At 38.1% G+C, this 22,017-nt stretch overlaps 2 protein-coding genes across 2 annotated transcripts; both read left to right on the forward strand.

The window, feature by feature from the left end:
* Window positions 1–2,746: 2,746 nt before the first annotated feature.
* On the forward strand, window positions 2,747–8,793 carry LOC149078430 (uncharacterized). The gene is made up of 3 exons (XM_089242064.1): window positions 2,747–4,208; window positions 6,150–6,275; window positions 8,476–8,793. Exons 1-3 carry the CDS (start codon window positions 3,055–3,057, stop codon window positions 8,738–8,740), a joined length of 1,545 nt encoding a protein of 514 aa, XP_089098190.1. The 5' UTR covers window positions 2,747–3,054; the 3' UTR covers window positions 8,741–8,793.
* A 9,767-nt stretch (window positions 8,794–18,560) lies between these two features.
* LOC149078431 (uncharacterized) lies at window positions 18,561–21,598 on the forward strand. Its single transcript, XM_089242065.1, has one exon. It carries the CDS (start codon window positions 19,896–19,898, stop codon window positions 21,279–21,281), a length of 1,386 nt encoding a protein of 461 aa, XP_089098191.1. The 5' UTR covers window positions 18,561–19,895; the 3' UTR covers window positions 21,282–21,598.
* The last annotated feature ends 419 nt before the right edge of the window (window positions 21,599–22,017 follow it).

Here is a 22,017-nt window from a genome sequence, read left to right on the forward strand (position 1 = left end):
AAACAGGACAGATTGTGTCAACTTGGTTGACCATTTTTTTAATCCCAGATACAAAAAATAGGGGAAATTACCGGTTGTCGCTAAAAATGAAATATGAAAAAAAAAACAGCTTACTTTTCTTGAAGTACTTTCTTTTATACGTGCCATGGAAGAGAGAAAGCTGAACTGAATGAAAACTTCTGCTTCATTGATACGGATCATCCCTACATTAGTCGTGTTTATTTCTCACACTAGATAACAGCACTAATGCTATTGGAAAGCTGCTTTCAAGGTGTTTTTTTTAGTGGAAACTTTTGCTTCATGGACACGAACTTCATCATCATCGCATCAATGACTTCTGATTCTGAGATTAGATGACAATATTAATAATGTAAATGAAACCACGGAAAATTTTATCCTGTCGTCTGCCTTTCTGAAAGTGCTTTTTTCCGGATGTCTCCTTATAAGCCATGAAAATAACTGAACTTTTTGTTTGATCCAGTTCTGTTTGTGGGCTTCGCTGGTTGGGAACTGAACCGATTAAATACTTTGTCTACACTGACACGCACTTGATCATCACCACATAAGTCATTTCTAATTTTGAGAATAGATGATAGCACCGATATATGCCTTAGAAAGAATTGAACTTTTTTTTAGCATTCAGTTAAAGGCTTTTAGACCTTAAGCCGGGTTTTCCTAGGAATAGGTTTGTTGCGCAGCGTGAACCGAATTAGACTATTTCGCACCGACAGAAACGTGTTACATAATCACGCTACGCGTTTGTGTTTTCCTAGCGGGGCGCATCAGATCAGGGCGGCTATATAAAGTATATGGCTTTGGCATCAGCTACTCTGTCGTCTGCATGCTCCGGTTTGAAGGAAATAAAACACAAAAGAGTGAAGAGAATATCGGCAAAACCGCGGCGTACGACGCATTTGACTCCTCCAGAAGCAGTCGGCCAATCACGCCCGACGTAAAGCGCTGTCGTCAGGCGTATTGCGCTCTGTAGGAAAACAGTCATGCTGCTTTTCTTACTGGTGAGTGGATGGCGTGTCGCGCTGGGCGAATCACGTTGCGCGTGGCACGACAAACCTGCTCCTAGGAAAACCTGGCCAGACCAGACCAGAATTGAATATGGAGCCGATTCCCATCCGTTTTGGGGACGACTGTCGGCATACGAACTGACCAAGAAGGTCTATGAAGAGGGAAAAGGAAAAAATTTAGAAGAAAAAGCGAAAAGAATTAGCAATAAGCGTCAGACTATTCAAAATTAAGTCAGGAAAGAATGCCACCACAACCAAAACCAGATTCATCAGCAGATCACATTTTTGCATCAATAGACAAATTCTAAAAGTTCAGAGTGGAAAAGAGGACAAATAAAAAACACTGTATGGGTATCGCAGCGCAAAAACCTCGTTCGTTTTTAAGGATCAAGATAAACAAATGCGTGGTATAACAATATACAAGAAAATGAAATAAGACACTTTACACAGTTCTGCTCAGGTGCTCATCAAAAATAAGTAAAAAAGTAAATATGTACACAAAAAGATAATTGAAGGAATTTACCTTCAAAACAAGATTTTACAAATTTCACAATATTCCAAGAGTGGTTATAAACGATTCCAATCCAGATGTAGAATTTGTTGTGGTCTTCTATATTTTCCTAATAAGTGAGCATCGTAATCCACAACGTCTCTCAAATGCTGATGCTCCGACTCTCTCATCCTATCGTATTGTTCACCATTTATTTTCTTTATGTAGTCAAATATGTGGGGGATTTTTAAATCATTCCTGATATTTATACCTCTAATGTACCATGGTGCTCTGGTGTATCTCCTGTATCTTAATGTTCATTTTACATGCATGTGACCATGCAGGTGAAGCATAAAGCATTGTAGGTCTAATAATGGTTTTAAAAAGAATTATTTTATTTTTCAGTGTAAGTTTTGCCTGTGGGAAAGTGATTTTATTTAGCATCCCTGATACTCTATTTGTTTTATTTTTAACATATTCTATGTGAGGTGTGAAGGAAAGATTTTTGTTTAGTAGGCACCCCAAGTATTTTACCTGTGAAACAGGTCTCAGTACACTGTCTCCAATTAGGAGAGGCTGTCTGGGAAGTATTCGTCTTCTAGTAAACCAAACAAATTTACATTTCTCAAAATTGAGTTTGATAGCTGATTTATCACACCATGATTCAACATAGTCAATGGTCTCTTGTAAATTATTTAGAGCTTGTGTAGCATCCCTACTGCTACACAAAATAGCACAATCATCTGCAAACAGTGCAATAGTTCCGTTTTGTGGACCAGGAATATCGTTTATGTAAAGTAAAAATAGCTGCGGTCCCAACACACTATGGAAAACCTGGCCTTAGTTTTCGTGGAAAATAAACAAAAACCTCTGCTTCATAGACATGAACTTGAAAATCAGCACACGAGTCACTTCTAATTCTAAAAATAGATAGCAGCACCAATGCTATAAATTTAACAGCGGAAAAACTCTGTGCAGCTAATCTTGATCTTCTTGGTCAGATTGTTCAGGGTTATATAATTCCAAGGTGTTGTCACCTGCTGTTTGCTTTTTTGAAATTACTCTGTTTTTGGTGTCTCCTTATGTTAAGCTTTGCTTGTTGGGAGCTGATTTGAACGAACACTGTTCCATTGACAGAAACTTCATCACTACATAGGTTACTTACAGTTTTAAAAATAGATGGCAGCACAAACACTACAAATCAAACAGCGAAAAAAAATCCGTGCGAATCCCTATTCATATTCATGCTAAATGAAAAGACTGGTAAAGCAATGAAGTTTTGTGTGTGAAAGTATCTTTTTTTCTCCTATCAGTGAATCAATCGATCTGTCTATTTGACCTCATAGTTTTTTTTTCGTTCTTCAAACTTTGACCTACCTTTCAAAAGATGACGATGACAGCCCCCTGTCACCATAGGTCAAGGCCGTCTATTTTTGGCTTCATTATTTGAATTTTGGCTTGTGTTTACATTTACTGACAGCTAGTCATACCTCTATTGTCCTCGTGAGTGGGAATCGGGAAGTTTTTCCGGGTATTTATTCAATGGAAGGATCCAGGTGTTATGACTTTGAGTTCGTTTCTTGGTTCCCGGACAATAATTCCAGCAAGACCAAAGCCGAGAGTGATCAACAGCGTTTCATTGTGAGTTCCCTGTGTGCCTTGTGTTGCGAGAAGTTGGTCTCCAACGCCGCGTATCTGAACGACGTCGTTCACGCTGGGAACCGCGTCCCGGCGATGCTCCAGACCAGGCTGATCGAGACTGCTATAAAGTGCTGCACCCCGGACGCGTTCATGTATATCCTGAACATCTTTCAACGCCAGTGCTTTAGGATGGTGCTGCCGCCCTCTCTCCGTAACTGGGAGATGTTCTCGGCCATGTGCAAGAGAGAGAACGTCCCCTCGACCGCTTACTTGGTCCCCATTTTGCTCAAGCTGCTGATGCACGCCCTCTATGATCATAGGAAGCACCGCACCCTGAGGATGCTCGACTTCAGCGAGATACCGCTCGACTGGAACGACTTCAGTTTCTTCTTCCGCATGGTCAAATCATTCGAATGCGACAACTGCGAGAGAAAGCCGCTGCCCCATGGACAGCAGCAACAGAGGAACGGCACTGCTCATAGGTGCTGCGTCTCTCGCAATGGTCTCACAATAGTGATGAATCTGGTCGTCTCCGATGAGTTCCCCATCTACGTGCTGCGTGAAGTTCTAAACGCTAGCAGAGAGGGCGCTCTGCGGATGAGGTTTTTGCTGTCGGGTCTGCATCTTATAGGCGAATGCACGGAGACATTTCTAACACTGCTGGAACTCGTGGACTCTGAGTATTTGAGGATATTCACTGCCTCCAACTGTTTCTTCAATGATGCCATGCATCCAATGATGTTCGAGTTCATTAAAAAGTTCCGCAAGCTGAATTCTCTTGATCTCTCGTCTGGTTATTGTTCCTATCAGTACGTTTCGTTAATCGCTAATGCGTTAGATGAGCTCAGTGAACTGAAGCGACTGGAGCTGCAGAATAATGACCTCTCTGAGTGCCTGGAGACCTTGTTGAGCAAGATCCAACCAGGTTCCTTGGAACAGTTGAATGTTCGGTTCTGTTGCCTGAAGAAGAAGGACTTCCTGTTTCTCGGTAGCTCACATGTCTCAGGGAATTTAAAGTGTCTGGAGATAGGATTCAACTACCTCGATCTTGAATGGTATAGTTTTGATCGAATGTGATGAATGGAAAAATTTGTGTATCTCACTAACTTATAAAACCCATGTGTCTCATCACTTATTTAGAAACAAATAGACTAACAGTATCGCTGGTGGTCTGGAAAAATAGGCCACTAACACTATTTTTGCTAGCCTCAACTGGAAAATATACTTAACAATATTCTTGCTTTTCTCCATCAGCTACTTATGCATTTATATTACAGGATCCGTAAATAACAGCCTCATAGACATTCTGCCCTTAGCACGTTTTGTCCCTAGTACATTTCACCTGCCATGACCACATGAGTGAGCACGCAATTGACTGAATAAGTGTGACCAAGTGAGATGAGGTCACTGGTGAGTGACTGTATGAGAGACCAAACTCATATGGTCACTCACTTGAAAACTCATAAAATCATCCACCCACTTGTTCACTTATCCTGTCTCTCCCATATGGTCACTCACTCACATGGTCAGGCAGGCAAAATTTCCATAAACTGGTTATTTACATAAAAAAATAATAAAAACGTAAACATATATCAATGAAATAGAACAATTATCTTGGTCGTACAACACAATACAATCAGCCCTAAAACAGAATGTTTTGCATTGTTCTGCAACGAGCCCTTGGCTGATGGGAAATTTTCTGCTGTAACTATTCTCATAAAAATAGTGTGTGTGTGTGTTTTACACTTTTCTTAAAATTCTTCTAGATCAAACATGGCGATATGAAGACATTAGGGAGGGGCTAAAAATTGCTGGTCATCCCGTATAGGCAAGACTCAAGCTTGTACGCAAAATAGGGAGGGTGCAATGCATTGTTTTTTCTGAAATTATTGCAGAGGACTCGCCCCTCTTATAAAATTTATTGGGTAGGGAGGACTCAAATAGACTCAGCGCCCTAGATTTTGATGTATGTCACAGATTTTGGCAGATTCTGTTTTGGGGGAAAAAGCAGTTTTAAACATTTTCAAGCATGTAAAAAAACAAAATGGTGAAAATTACCATATTTTATACAAATGGCACTGCAGGCAAATTGCCAAACTTTTTAGGTGGCTGAAAAAATTCGCCCATAAAAAATGTGTTGTAACATGTATAAGGAAACTCCTTTTCGCCAAAAATTAGGTCCCAAAAATAAGTGGGAGTTTCTTGTACATAGTAGTGTGTTATAGATATATTTTTTTCAGCTTTTTTCCAAATTTTAAGGCCAAAAATTCGGGGGGGGGGGGGGGTTCTTAAATACGAGAATATCTTCTTATATACGTTCAAATGTGGTATGTATATTATTTTGTCCCCCCCCCCCCCCCCTAACTTCCAGTTGGAAAGTTGTTGCCCTCTCTTCTGAGGCCAACAAATAAAATTCCATGTTTCTAAGTGCAATGGAATGAACACATTTTGAGAATTCTTTAAAACTAGAACCATACCTCTATGTCGAACAGTTGATAAGATAATGACCAAATCAGGCCTTACAAGACACAATACAACTAATTCCTTTTTTGCTTGGCAAATTTTTGTTGGCTATTCCTTTTCTTTTTGGCTAATTTTTCTTGAATATAAGTGATGTTTTAAATCAGCTCTTGTTTGTGTTATCAAGTCCACAAATTATTATGCACAGATCCACTGAAAAATGACAGATCAGTGATTCCCAACATGGGTGTTAATGCCCCCGCGGGGCGATTGAATGTTCCTGGGGGACGGTAGAAGCTACGAGTATACAAGTATAACATAGGATTCTATGGGTTAGGTTGCGTTGGGGGCGATGGGAGAAAAAAATTTCTGAAGGGGGCGAGATGGGACAAAAAAGGTTGGGAAACTATGACATAGATTATGCATGTTGTCATACAGTGTGATTTCTAAGTACTTTTTTCTTTGTGTGTGTGTGTGTGTATGGATCATGAGACCTTGCTCATTCTTATAAAGCTTATCTTTTTTTTTCTATGTAGCTTAGATTCTTTGATAACTGGCTGCAAAAACCTACAGATACTCTTGATGAAACAGTGCGAGTTCCGTGACAAGCTGGCTACTGCTGATGCAATCCTTGGTATTCTTTCAAAATCGGAAAAATTGAGGTATGTTTGTTTTCTTATAGCAATAGTTATACGATTACTATGCCCATATAATTGCATTATATTTTTATATGCTGATAGATTAATTGTATAGTGCGTACATGCTCAACCTATGACCGGTGGACCAAATGTGGCCTTTGACCTCAAACCTAATTTTGTGAAAATAAACTAAACAGCACAATTTACAGATTACTCAAAGAGATCAGTTAAGAAGCCCACAGCTAGAGATGGGGCGAATATTCGACTGCTATTTGGCCCTTTTGCAGAATATCGCTTAGGTATTCCGCCGAATATCTGTGAATCTTAGCACAACAAAAAAAATTTCAAAAATTATATTAATTGTAATTTTTTTGCCTAAATTAACTATTTACTGATTATATTTTATTGTGTGGTGCATACCTGTTCCTTTCTGTGCAAGAGGTTATGTCAGGGTGAATTTCTAGGATAAGTAAAACAGGAAGCTGAAAATAGAAACCTACCGCAATAATGTGGAAGTGAGCATGAATTACACAAATTCACGAACTGAAGGATGTACCTGGACAAGAAACATATTGAGCTACTTAAATGAGACAAAGAACATCTAGAGTAGAAAAATAAGTTGTAAATTTTATGATGCATTAATACTTGAGAGTAAATAATGGTTGACATTGTAAAATTGTAACAAGTGTTAGAGAAAAAATTGATTTTGTAAGTACAGTGATACCTCTGCTAACGAACGCCTTGACTTACAAATTTTCCAGCTAACAAAGATTTTTCGTGATTTTTCAGCTTTAGCTAAAGAATACAGATTCAACTAATGAACATTTTCGATGATATGAATGCACGTAAAATATCCTTGAGCTGAATTTTTGCAACCAGTCATTGGAATTAATGTCACTGGAGCCTGATTATCTCATGTCCACCTCAAAAAAAAAATTTTCAGATGTTCTCTTTCTGAAATTCTTTGAACCATTTCATATAAATGACAGATTCAGCCAAAATAGAAAATGCATTGAAAAGAAAGGGAGCCTATGTTTTCAGAGCATGTGTGTTCTTTCAGTGCAAGACTCTTAGCATGAAGCTGAACAATATAATCTCTCTGGGGTAATTGTCTGATACACGTAGATGGAGAAGATAAATAAATGAGCTGACCAAATCACAAATGGATGGGGACACTTATGAACTCGATTCTGTTGTGTCAACACGAGCTTTAGTAGACTAAAGCTGGTGTTGGTTGTTAAAATAAAAAGATCTTCAGCATGTCTCACCTTCCTGTAGATTCTCATTTATACAATTTTGAAGCTGTTCATTTTAGGCTTTAATTAGTTTTTGGATTTTTTATAGCATTCCTTTGGTGTTTTAAAAAACTTGATTCATTCCAGCTTCTGCTAAAATGTAAAATGATTTTTTATGTAAACCTATAGGATATCACATTTCCGCAACTAAATGTAATTCTAGAACAAATCATCTTTGTTAGCTGAGGTATCAATGTAACATTAAAATACAATACATCATCGTTAAATTTGATCGCCAATATCGCGGCAACAAAACTCTTTTGGTTACCAGTTCTTTAATAACTAAATAATAAATTAAAATTAATGCAAAAATAAAATTAATTAAAATTCAGTATCAATCATTTGAAATTACTAATAAATTTATTTTCAGTTAAGAATTTTATTTATAATTTTTATGAATTTAAAGAAAATTGATATTCTGCCACCGAATATTCGGCATTCAGTTATTTGGCCAAATCACTATTCGTCCCATCCCTACACGCAACCTATTTACAAATCACTTGAGTGAACCTGGTATAGTTCCAGATCACTCAAAGGGGCTTGCTACATATTCACATATCACTTAAGTGATCCACTGCATAATTGCGGATCATTCAAGTGGCCAGCGAAACGTTTGCAAACCAATGAAGTGGCTTGCACTCTCCTAATGGTTGAGCATTCTTGGTATAGTGCTGGACAAATTGCAAAAAAAATTGCCATGGCAACCTGGTTCCTGGGATTTGTGCAGCCCTGGTATAGCCCTTGAATTTTATATTACTGTGGTTATTTAACACTAGTAGAAATAATGAAAAGTCACCAAAAATTGAGTGTGTACATTAAATACCATCAAGATTCAAAAATGTCAATATGACTGCTCTGGTTGTTTTAGTGTTAGTCATGAAATTTTATACTATTGTGAATGCCATGTGAATGAAATGTTCGCCTTGCAGGTATCTGAACATTGGCTGCATTGAGAAAATAAGCTCCGATGACGTGTTGCGGAATTATAAGTGCATCAGCCAGATGTCTGACCTGAGACTCATTTGTGTTTCGTACGCAAACCCAAGGGGAATTCCCCTTGAAAACGAAGCTGACAAGAACAGAGCCAGAGACAACTTTGGTCGCGAACTGGAAGCTCTCATTCGTTCTACGGGTAAAAATCCAGAGAGGACAATCAAGGTCCACTGCTATTTTTCTCTACTTCATCTGTTTTAGCCATTGATCATATGAAAGAAAAAAAAAGTGCATTAAAATTTTTCTAAATTTTAGCTTTTCTTTTGTTTTTTCAATGATTGGAAGTTGAAGCATAGTTTCTAATTCAACATATGAAATATAGGGCCATGATTACAGTAGGGTTGCTGTATCTGTGAGTATTTTAGTGAAAGGTGAATCAAAACTCTACTCCAAGGCCTGTACACCAGGTTCACATCCTCCCCCCAGTTACTTTTTTTCTAGTTTCTCCGCAGCATCTTCTGCTGTATTTTCATCACTGACTCAGCCATACATTTAGCAATAATTCCGGTATCACTCAACGCGCTGCAAGTTTGTAGTGAACTGTCCATTTCCACAAAATCTGAAAATAAAATTTTGAGATTAAAGTGCTTTTAGTAATATTTGGAAATTTTATCTTCAGCATTGTTCTGGGAATTGTTGAAATTTGAGTGAACCACCAGAAGTTTGAAGTACCTTTATCACTGAGATGACTGGTTCCAAACCCGGCATTCTTGAAGTGATTTTGAATTGTCTGTTGGCTAACTTTTTGCCATGCTGAACAAGCCATCCATGTGGCATCTCCACCTCCTGCCCAGACAATCATAGAATCTGCCTATGATTGACAAGATCCATCAACTTGATGGGTTATAATATGAATTCTTTCTTGTCAGTTTTCTTTCGCCTCCGAAAAAAGGCAGGGTTTTCTTTCTTTTGCCATCATCGTGGCTTCAACTTCGAGAGAAATTTTCAAACATTACTTCAAGACAGAGGTGAAAATGTATTGGGTTTGGTATAGTAAAAAATGCAAAGGTTTGTTTCATTTTTTGAGAAAGAGAAGTTTTACTGTATATCTCTTTGTTGACATGGATGTTTGTGCCCCCCCCCCCACACACACACACACACACATTTATACTTCAAAATGCTCCGAATAACAAGAGCCTAAGTTGCCCCGAAGCAGTGGCATTGAAAATGCCAATAAATGCAATAACAGGCAATTCTTGGCCAAAGAAAACCTCTCGCCTTGCCCAGGAAAATCAATAAAGCTGAACAGACTGTGGGAACAATTCATTCTAAAGGGGCCTACACACGTTCAGTTATACCTGTGCAGGCGAAGCTTCTGGAACCGGTTCCTAGGCAATCTGTGGGGATATTTTCATTCTTCGATCTCTGTCTTCGCGGTCTTTTTGATCAGTTCGGATTTTTCTAGTATGATTTCCACAGATGATGCTTTGGGTGTAGTTGGATTGGTTATGGCACTGAAAGATTAACTCAAAAAGAAAGAAGAAAAAAACGGGTAAAGATTGGTTAAAAAAAAGGCAACAATATTCGCACGTTAAATTATTACAGGAATTGAGATTTGCACCAAAAGATTGGCATAATTTTCTCAGAATGAATCAAGATGCCTACTCAAAGCTTTTTTTTTTTTTCAATTCCTTTCGGAAATTGCTTCGCAAATTGTTTATTTTTTTAACAACACTGTCTCTGTTCGCTAGAGGATCTATTTCTCTCATTTTCCACACCAATCTCTTATAACTAGAGCCCGGATTATATGCACTAAAAAAGTGGCAAAATATGCTCTAAAAATATGCAAATATGCACTTAAAAATGCAAAAATATGCACTTAAAAATGCAAAAATATGCACTTAAAAATGCAAAAATATGCACTTATAAATGCAAAAATAAGCACTTAAAATACAAAATGTGCACTGAAAATTCCAAAATATGCATTAAACACCCCAGATGTATTAGAAATCTTGAAAAAGTCGAAAATTCCGAAATATGCATTAAAAAAGAGAAAATATGCATTAAAAAAGAAAAAATATGCATTAAAAAATACAGCATGCAAAAAAAAGCGAATGTGTTTTTAAAATACATGTTTTCTATTAGTGCATATGTATTTCATTTTTACCAAAAAATATCCCCTCATATATATGTATACAGCATATGCAAATAACTTCTACATATTTTTTATTCAGGCATTTATTTAGTTTTCAGTTTGTTGTAGCTGCTCAATAACGAAAATAGCAGTAATAAAAGAATTTTGACACTATTTCTAAAACAAAATTAACATTTTGACACATCTCTAGAAATAGCCTTACAATAAAACAGTTAGTAGTCGTAAAATACTTTATAAATATGTATTAATTCACTAAATTTCACATACGGAGAAAAAAAAATTGATGTTATGAAAATATTATGAACAATATTTATTTGGAAAATTATAAAAAAAAATCGAGTGAGCTTAAGTAAACCTTCAAAAATATGCACTTATACTGGAAATTCTTTGATTTTATGCATTTATTTGTATTAATGCTAAAAAAAGGCCAAAATATGCAAGTGCATATGCATTTGCATATAATCCGGGCTCTACTTATAACTATCATCTTTCTTAATTTTGTTATTATAATCTTTAGTTTTCACCTGCTACAAGCATTTCTTATTCCTATACATTTCAATGAATTCTTCCAAACATTCGCGCTGCCCGTTTCGAAGATCATTCGTCATTATAAACCCAGAGTCGTGAAAACTAAACTTAACTCTGAACTAAACTCTGGTGGAGTGTTGAAACCGGTGTTTCCCAAAGTAGGACTATTCAGGCTATGAATGGACACAAGGGGGTGATGGGGGGACGAGAGGAAAACAGCAGTTTTCGAAAACTCAGACCATTTTACCTAAGAAGCCTTTGTAAATATGGGCCTTGGGCAAAAAAGAAAAGAAAACTAATATTGCACACAGAAATTCGTACTTGTTTCATCAGAGCTAAAGTGTTTTTTTCTCCCTTTGAATGTGCGCTGTACATTCCAGATGTATTGTAACTGTAAATTGATCGGAGCCTACTGTCACAGATCTCCACACCATCTGGGGTCCTGCATCCCCGGGGGCTGGTTTTACTAATGAATATTGTCATTATTCGAGCCATTTCCCCCCAACCCCCACGAAGATGGGATTGGGATCAGGATTTTGGTTTCAGAGCCCGAGATGATTCCAATCATTCTTTTTCCCCACGTTAAAAAATTGACTATAGTGGCGGCTCGGCAAAGAGAATAGCCTCTGTGCCCAGCGGCGGGATGTGGGTGGGGAGGGGAAGGGGGGTGACGCTCAATAGCCGCGACGCACACTTTGAGGAAGACTGCTGTAACGGAAGATGTTTGTTGAATCTACACCATAAGTACAATAATGTATTTTGATGTTACTAAAACCTCTCATAATGACCGATTTTCATGACTTAAGTAAAATGCACTAATGCCTACTCATGCTTATCAAGAATGCTATCCATATCTACAGTGATTATTATTTAAGAAATTTTGGTATTACAATCGACGCCCGATATAACGACCCCTTCGTCCCGTCGAGAATGGACGTTATATTTGGAGCAAGGTCGTAGCGAGGGGGAGACTTGGGGGTGTGGTCGGGGCCTGATTGGGACGGTCGTTATACAAGTAAAATATAAAACATTTGGGACTTACCCTACCAGTCTTTGTCGCTATAACGTGAAGTTGTCATAACGAGCGTCGACTGTATCTTCGAAAACAAGCATTGTTTCTCCTCTGAATATACAGATAGGGGATACATGCTCCTTCAGCATCGTATGATAGCATTTTTTTCTCGCGATAGCGTCAATTTTAAAAAAATAATTTTTTTGACTTTATGGTAACCTACGTAGTGTTTTTCCTTGAAAGAAAACTGCATTTTCACGCGACCTGTTACGATTAATTCAACTCAATTACAAATTGACTTATTATTAAGCATAGTATGTATAATAATCGTATTACTCAATGATATAATTATATTATCAATCGTATATCTCTCTCAAAGAATTTTTCGATTGTTTTCTTTTACGTTTAACTAGCGTAATTTCATCTGAATTTTTTTCTTTCAATGTTTGAGCTGAAAGTTGAAATTCGTTGCAATCTGACGAAATGTGTCCAAAAAAACAAATTCAATGAGATTCATTAAATGTAAAAGAAATAATAAATTACAGTGATTTTTGTCCTGTTGATGCTTGCTGGTTTTCGGTCAAGAAAGGAGTGGGAATCCTGCGTTTGAAATTGCAAACATTAACTAACTCATATAAACACCTGCTTGATTTCTAGGAATCTTGATTTCTAAAGGAAGTACATGGGAAAGAATACTAAAATAATCTGATGTCACGGGGCCCCTAAAATCTCCAAGAACCCTGGTTAGAGACCTCCTCTCTAAATAATCAATAAACAATTGATAGTCATAGCACATTATTTGAATATAGAGTTTGTGTGTTTCGGTGCATAACTTCGGGCAAATTTATTGAAAAGAGTGATTTCAGAAACAAAATTGCGAATTTTAACAATGGTCGAAACATTTCTAAAATTTTATTTCGATTTTTTTATTCGATATGAAATTGTAAGAAAATATCGTAAAAATTACGCCATTAGAAAAATTTCTTCTAATTAAATGGAATCCCTCTCCAAAACAAGTTATTCAGTTATTATTGTTCTATTTTTTTTTTTCAAACCGAGCACAACTCAGGTCTATCGCCATAGGCAATTTACAACCTAGTGAGTTGTGCGGGAAGTGTAAGTGCGTGTACCTAACAGTCTGAGTGCGTATCTAGTGTTGTGTATGATTTTTCAGTGCTGCCATCTATATCTCAGAAGTGAAATGAGAGATGTGTAGTGACTGAATATTTGTACAGTTTGTAGGACTGTTGCTCTCTGTGGTGAGACTTTTTAACGGGGAGATCGGCTCGCATTTCGCCTCGAAGTTGGGAACCACAGAAAACCAACTTCAGCCGACCACCACTGTGGTGACGGTGGGGCTCGAACCCGGGTCCCCGCGATGCGAGTCCGTCACTATGACCACCACAGCGGCTATTCTTCTATTACATTATCAGTGAAAGAAAGAAGGGCGAATATAAGAAAGCGGGAAAAAATAACTGCGCAGTTATACCTGATGGCCCATACACAAGCTCAGTTATACCTGCGCAGGCATAACTGTACAGTTATACCGAATCGAAAAACCATTCCCTTCAGGTCGCCTGTGCTGGTCAACTGACGGCCCCTACACACGCTCAGTTATGCCTGCACAGTTGGCCTGTACAGGCATAACTGCGCAGGTATAACTGAGCGTGTGTAGGGCCCTTAAGCAAATAGAGACGGATCATTATTTGTTCTATTTCTTTCCCCCTCTCTGTTCCCCTCAGCTTTTTCCTCCTCCTCCTCGTTTTCCACGGCATCTCCTCCCGCCTGAAATTTACCGTCCTTGTAGAGGTGTGTGAATATTTATTTCTATCAGTGATTTGTAAAGGAACAAGTGAGTAGCGCTTTTGCCATTCAAAAAGTTCTTTTTATCTTTCTATACTCTTGTGTTTAGTGATCCCACACACATATAATTTGTCTTTCTCAGAACTAATCCTATTACTTTATATACTTGTACATGAAAAAGAACAAGTAAAAACCTACAAAACAAGTTTGTAGATGGGGGCGAAAAAGCAAAGAGGCACTGTACTAATACTTCCTTATCTAATCTACTCTCTGTACTGTTCCATCGTTCACTATGGGAAGCACTGCTTTAATTCGTTTTTTTTTCTTGTAACTAGAGTTGGGACGAGTATTCTGCTGCTATCCAGTATTCGTATTTTTTTACCGAATATTAGGTTCGGCCGAATATCTGTGTGAATATAAATATACATAGACCTTGATTGGTGCTAGCCGAGGTTCCACTGCGCAATACTAACTCAGCAACCCCCCTTCGTCAAATAACTTTGCCGATTGCACGAACAGTAGTGCGTATAAGCCATGATTGGAATAAAAGCATAGGAGTGTGGCGAAACCTTATGTGCGCCTAGCACCATTTCATGGCGCAATAAAGAAACTAATGTGGTTTGAGAAATAGTAATGTTTTTGAGGCGGGAACAGACTCCCCCTCCCCCCTCCCATAAAATATTTTTTGATGCCAGTGAAAATATATCTCCACCGTGATGAAAATACAATGAAAAAAGTGATAATATATACCTCCACCTATTAATTGCAACAATGTTACAAATTTATTAAATTAATTATTTGGATTTAACATCCGAAGTCATTCTTACTTGTCCCTAATCAAAGAGGGATTTTATCAGCAACTATTATTCCCAACAACCATAGGCGGAGATAGACTTGGAAGTCTGGGGGGCACGATGATGATGATGTCAATTCATATATACATTAGATCAATCGACTCCACCTTTGACGCTGAACAGTATCTCCGCCCATGCCAACAACTAACGACGAAGTACAAAAAATTATTGAGCACCTCAAAAAGAAAAAGGGGCACCCAGCCCAGATACTACCACAAATAATACACTCAAAAACCTTTCGAACGATGTTCTTGCATACATAATCAAAATTTTCAACAAACTTCTACAACTTAATTATTTTCCTAATTTTTGGAAACTTGCAACGATCAAGTTGATCCCAAAAGCTGGACAGGACAACCACCAGCCACAAAAACTTGGTGCCCCATATCACTTTTAATCGCCTTAGGTAAACTTTTCGAAAAAATAGTAGCGGTCCGCATCACTAAATACACTGAAGAACACAAAATCATAGGGGCTGAACAATACGGCTCCCGTAGTCAACATTCTACGACGAGTCTTCCTAGATTCATAGTGTGTCTAGAGAAAGATTTTAATTCCAGAGACACAGCAGCAATACAGTCAAACCTCGTTAGTGCGTCACCCGGTTAACGCGTCACTTCGCTTACCGGGTCACTTTCTGGAAGTCCCAATTGTCCTCAGGCAGGAATTGGCACAGCTATGGCTTACTCCGTTTAACGAGTCACTCCGCTTACCAAGTCATGTTTTTGCTCTCCCAAGAGTGACTCATTAACGAGGTTTGATTGTACTGTATATAGCCTATTTTGACCTCCAGAAATCTTTCGATAAAGTTTGGCACGAAGGGCTATTGCTCAAACTGATTCGCATGAATATGCCATATATAGTATAATTAAATTTGTGAGTCATTATCTCTCCTCGTGGACATTTCGAGTACGGATTAATGACACAACCTCTAATTCACGACCCGTTAGTTCATCAATCGCACAAGGAAGTGTCCTGGGCCCGATATTACACAACTTTCACATGAACGATTTTCCGGTGGACCCCAGGGGTCTCACAGCACTTTATGTGGCACCACAGTGCCCTTTGTGTGGTTAAAAAATCCCCATAAAAGGCTTTATCTACTTTACAGGAACTTGTGGGATAGGTTGAACAGTGGTGTCTAAATATACATCAAATTTTAAAAAAAATGTTAATTGGAATTTTCCCATAAATTTAAAGTTTACTGATTATATTTCATTTTTTGCTGCATATATCTTTCCTGTGAAAAAGGTTATGTCGGTGGAATTTCTAGGACAGTGAAAACATGAAACTGAAAATAGAATCCCACTAGCTATAATACCCGGCGCTGCCCGTGGTTTCTTCAACGAGGCTTTTTGGATCATGCGATATCTCCCTCTTTCTTTGAGGGACATGCAAACCGTGTCCAAGTTAACCAATATGGCGACTTCCTGCGTGACTCATGAAAGAAACAAATCTAGATTTAAAGAAATGTAGAAATTAGTACTTTTTTTCCTTTTTTTAAGGGGCGCTATAGGTATTTCGATTCCCTCCATCCCCGAATTTCAAGTTATCCATCTGCCTGTTTCTGCTTCAAAAAATGCTTAGTTAAAGCTGTGGAATTTTTTCGATGTACTTTTTACGGGCCCATAATTAATTTTAAAACAACCTGAACTATATGAATTTATGCAGTTGAATAATACGAAGACATTAATTTTCACGCTTGAGAAGATATAAATAAAAAGTGGAAATCAATGTTATTGCATGGATATCCAACCCGAAAGTAGGTCCGGCTAATTACTTAATATTTAATTTTTTTTTGGGCTTCGTATATCTCTAAGCGAACTCAATATTTCAAAAATCGAGAATTCCACACAATTTTTTAAATTATTGATGTAACAGAAAACCCCACCAAATTTCCGCATTTCTACATTAAAATAGACAATTTTAACACTGATTTCTATGAGAATCACCCTTTTCCTGACCCTTAAATGGCAAACCATTTAACTGGAATAAACTATTGTAAATATACTGGTAGCATTAAAGAAATGACAAACCATTGCAAAGGCATATAATACATCTGAAGCGCATTGCTAGGGAATCACGGTAACCAAAGTAAACGTTCCGAAAGCGATTGTTGATGCCCAGAAACCATTGTTGTCCAACAGTTTTTTTCCCATTTTGGGCATTTGCACAAGTCTGACGAACTTTTAAAGTAGCCTATCGTTCAAGTCGTGTCCCATTTGGTATATATGCAAAATTTGGCGACGATCGATCTAAAATTATAGATTTGTATAGAGAAAATACACACACACACACAGAAAATCAATTTTATATAAAATCGAATCCCGTTATAATAAACTCCAAGAGAGCGGAGAAATCACTCCGTTATAACAAAATTTCGTTATGAAAGAATTCCAGTTTTTTGGCATTGCTCCTATATAAACTTATCTGGGGGATTAGAAAAGCGTTCGTTTTTCGCTATAACGGTATTCGCTAAAACGGGATTCGACTGGATATAGATTACGAACAGTCAATAACATAATAATTCTAATAAAAATAACAACGTTATCATAACCGTATGAGACCCTCTGATATTGAGATTAAATGTCAGCATCAGAAGTTACGAATCAAATTGTAAAAACATACCTCACGTGTCGTCTGCTTTTCTTCTGGTACATTGTTTTGGATGTCTCCTTATGCTCTAAAAAAATAACTGAACTTTCAGTTCCAATTTGCAGTTGAGTTTGTTGACTTTGATTTTGAAGGTACCGAAATGAATGTAAAGCCACTTGATTAGCTGTCGTCTGCTTTTTTCTGGTACTTTGTTTTGGATATCTCCTTATTCTCTGATAAAATAACCGAACTTTTAGTTTTAACTTCCAGTTCAGTTTGTTGCCCTTGAGCGTGAGGAACAGAGCTGAATGAAAAATTCAAATCTTTATTTATCACCACATAAGTAATGTTTAATTCTTTACCTAGATGGCAATACCTACAATATAAGAAAAAAATTAATGGTTATCAGATTCGAAAAATCAGAAAGGATACTTGCGCGCTCACCCTTGATGACGCGATTTTACGAAATTTTCGCAACAGATGGCGTTACATTTCTTCCAAAAAAAGAAACCATCGCGCAACACAATTTTTTCCAAAATAAAAATTTTCATAGCACCGCTACATACTGGGTGTTTCATGAAGGACCCCCCAACTTTGAAAATAAATAACTCGGAAACGGTGATAGATAGAAGCATGAAAGTAGTGGTATGTTTATTAATGTGTAGTGCGCTGCTTCGATTTTCCTGTTCGAACCCAATGGTGTTGTTATCGTTCGACATATGTATAGGAGGCTAATTCTGGGTAATATGACACAGGGATTCTACGCACATTCAATGTTTTTAAATTTGTGAATAGATGACAGGAAGAGCTTCAATATTTGGCATGCATTTCAAATTGCTCTTGTACCAAGATGCACGTATTTTTCCGGGAAATATAAAAAAGTTTGGAATCTCAAATATGGGAAAACACGAGCGATTGCTAATTGTAGCTAAAAAAGATGTCAAAGGTGGAAAAAAAGTACTAATTACTACAGGAATCTCTGTAAAATGAATATTTTTGCACACGCTTGTGAATTTCTCAGCAAGATTTAGCCTTGACCATATTTACCCATATAAAATATGGTCAGAAAAAGCTGAAATAAATATTTTCCCCTTCAATGGCGTACTGGAAGAGCCACAGGATCATATAGCTTCCTGTCCCTACTAACTAGAACTGACCTACGTTAACAAAATGACGTTGAACTCGCATCCTTGCAACACTCAGGGCTGCAGAAAATAAAAGGAGGGGCTTTTATTAATAATGTGATGCGATACTTGTAACAAGTTGGTGACTTGTCTCTCCGTTGACGGAGGCTTTGTTATACTCTCTCCCGCGTCCTTGCTTGATGATATATCCTCGTTTCGCTGGATGTGTTTTTGATCAGTAGGGGGGCGGGGGAATCATCTCACCACTAGTAAACAATCATGTCTAGGGTTTTTGTGGGGTAAACCGGTTGACTCTATTCAATCCAAGTGATCTCTGGTGTGTGTTTGGTGAAAATGTTTTTCAAGATTACACACAATTAACTATAGAGGGCGTTCCTACGCCTACCTAGATCAACTTAGAGGGCCATTAAGTCACGTCAATGACTGGTGATAAATGTTTGCACCTGCAATTGCGAAGCTTCGAATCAATGTGTGTTGATGTTGGTTGGCGCCTAGAAGGATCTCAACACTTTTGTGATGTGTGATTTGGTTCCTTGTATTGTTGGAATGCTACTGTTTTCGGAATACATTCATTAACTATAGAGGGCATTCCCACAGGTACTAGACTGATTCGGCAAGACTCACGCATCATTTGCAAGAAATGTTTTATCGTCACTTACAATCCCGAAGCCTTGAATCCATACACATATATGAAGTTGGCATTGAAAGTGATCTTGAAATTTTTGTGATTTGATCTTATTGTTTGAATGCTACTATTGTAAAAATGTTACACACTTCAACTACAGAGGTGGTTTCCATGGCCACTTGACCCAACTTGGCGAGACGAATGATGAGCATCACATTGTCAATGTTACCGCTTAAAAGTGATCATGAAACTTTTGTGATGAGGTTTGGTTCCTCTTACTGCTTGAATATTACTGCTGTTGAAATAATACACTCATTAACTATAGAGGGCGTTCCCATAACCACTACACCAACTTGGAGAGAATTACATCAATGACTAGCAAAAAGTAAATCATCGATACCTGTGATTGTGAAGTCTGGAATCAATGTACATTGGTGATATTGGCGCTTTAGAAGTGATCTTGAAACTTTCGTGATTTCACCCGTTTTATTATTTGAATGTTACTCTCACTGAAACAAGACTTTATTTCAGAAAATTACGTATTTGCGACTAGTTTTTCATTTTGAAGTGATTTGACGGTAAACTCTTTGTTATCAAGTATTGGTATTGCGATTATTGGTTCACCTGAACCAAATAAAAGTAGCGTTTCATATTCTAGCACTTATTTGTATACCCGTGAGTTAATATATAGTGGTAAAAATGGCACCTCGCCGTAAAAAATTGAGGAAATGTAGGAGTTTCGGTGAACCATCAATGCTGTCCTTGTTACCATTGTCATCGCCATTTATTGTTCCTTCATTACCATCATCATCGTCTCCGGTATCATCGCTGGATGAATCAAGTAACGAGGAGTTGAAGATATATTCCTGCGAGACGCGTGAAATGTGTCTTTTATCCGCAGCGAGGAATGGTAACATTCAAGTGGTTAAGAATTTGATAGAAGAGGGTACCGAAATATTCGTTAGAGATAGCGATGGACAGACCCCTTTGTGTTGGGCTGCTAAAAATGGTCACTCTGAGATCGTTAGGGAGTTGATCAAAGTTGGTGCCGATGTGAAGGGGAGAGGTGAGCGTCAAAAGACACCATTGTGTTGGGCCGCTGAAAGAGGTCACGTAGAAATAGTGAGGATTCTAATAGATGCAGGTGCGTCTGTTCTTGAGAAAGATGGTATCCACGGCAAGACGCCCCTATGCTGGGCAGCTCTCGGCGGTCACACGAATGTCGTTGAGGCATTGATAGATGCTGGCTCTGATGTCGATGCGAGGGACAAGTTTGAAAGATCCTTGTTTTGGGCAGCAGTGTTTGGGAACACAGATGTTGTGAAAGCGCTGATAAGAGTAGGCGCGAATGTTGACGCTAAAAGTAGAAACGGACAGACACCTTTGTTCCAACCTGCGGGTAAGGGGCATAAAGATGTCGTAGACGCTCTGGTGAAAGCCGGTGCGGATCTTGATGCAAAGAATGAGTGTGGGTTTACGGCTCTTTGCTGGGCAGCTCGAACAGGTCGGACGAATGTTGTCGAGACGCTCTTGAAGGCCGGTGCAAACTGTAACACTTGCAACTCGGCTGGAGAAACCCCACTCAGCGTCGCGATTGCCAACAGCCATACAAGAGCGGCGGAAGCTATAGTAAGGTACATGGTGCTGTCCAATCACATAAAGCAAAAGCCAGATATAGTTCGGAGGTATTCCTTGTCTAACTTTTGGGACGAATGCAAACAGCAGGTTGAGAAAATGCCGAACTTGATGCTTGGCGATACAGCAGTGTCCCTCTATACATTTCTACGAGAAACGGACGGGAACAAGTTAGTAGTTTATCTATCGAATCCAAACACCGTTAGATGGATAGACCAGTATTGGTTCTCGGATGACTTCCCAGAGTACGTTACCATCATACGGGATAAAGTTCAGGCGGTGAAGAACCGAGAGAGCTTGTTATATAAATACAGTATAGTCTCTAGGCACTGTGATCTATCAACGTTCCCGGCTGAAATCAACTCTACAATAGTTATGTCCCTGAGGGATGTCGATCTGGAGAATTTTATAAAAGCCGCAATCATTGTACTGAATAGGAAATCGAAGTAGTATCTACCGCTTTTAGTGCTATCAAAATTTATTTTTTTTAATGAGGTTAGATGTGTAACAAGGGGGCAATTCCTTACCATGTAATGATGTTTTAATTTTATTCGATGCCGCTACTTTTAATGTGTGAAATCATTTTGTTGCATGTGCATTTTAGTTTGCGACATTTCTTTCCCTTACATATTAATTCTATGTTTTGTAAAAAAAAAAAAAAAAAATGATTGCATTTGGGACGATGGAAAAAAAAAAAAGATGCTTGAAAAATTATGCTGTGTAGGCTAGTGCCATAAAATCTTGGTCATTAAATGATTTGTGCATCATCCTGAGTTAGCTTGTCGTTTTTCTATTAATTAAACAGAGTTCCCAGCAACTTGGAAAGTTAGGGAAAATGCTAAATATTTGTCAAAAGTCAGGGAAAATTGGAATGGAGGGGGGGGGGAACTAAAAGGGGATGAATGCCCATTCCAGAGAGTGGTTTGTTTTCACTTTTTTTCCCCAGAAGATTCTCTCGCTCAGATCCTTATCAACAATCTTTTATCTGCATTTTCCTCTGGAGACACTTTGGTGTACACGAGCGAAATGGATGAAGGGGATCTAAGGATTTTCTATTGTCCATTGTTGAAAACAAAGCCAAAACTCTAATTTTTTTTTCTCTCTTCTGAGAAAATGGTTTAATTTTCTTTTCTTTTTTTGCTGCCTCTGCATAGGGGGCCATTCAAATATTATATGGGGGTTCTTT

Source organism: Pholcus phalangioides, unplaced genomic scaffold, assembly GCF_987345545.1.
Source record: "Pholcus phalangioides strain wild (caught in Gottingen) unplaced genomic scaffold, Ppha-v1.0 ptg000014l_1, whole genome shotgun sequence".
NCBI lineage: Eukaryota > Metazoa > Arthropoda > Arachnida > Araneae > Pholcidae > Pholcus > Pholcus phalangioides.

Bases quoted from the DNA above. Each gene is read 5' to 3' on its own strand.
- LOC149078431 (XM_089242065.1), top strand. From the start codon at position 19,896: ATGGCACCTCGCCGTAAAAAATTGAGGAAATGTAGGAGTTTCGGTGAA.
- LOC149078430 (XM_089242064.1), top strand. From the start codon at position 3,055: ATGGAAGGATCCAGGTGTTATGACTTTGAGTTCGTTTCTTGGTTCCCG. The intron at 4,209-6,149 runs GTATAGTTTTGA...TTTTCTATGTAG, and splicing joins AACTACCTCGATCTTGAATG to CTTAGATTCTTTGATAACTG. The intron at 6,276-8,475 runs GTATGTTTGTTT...TTCGCCTTGCAG, and splicing joins TCAAAATCGGAAAAATTGAG to GTATCTGAACATTGGCTGCA.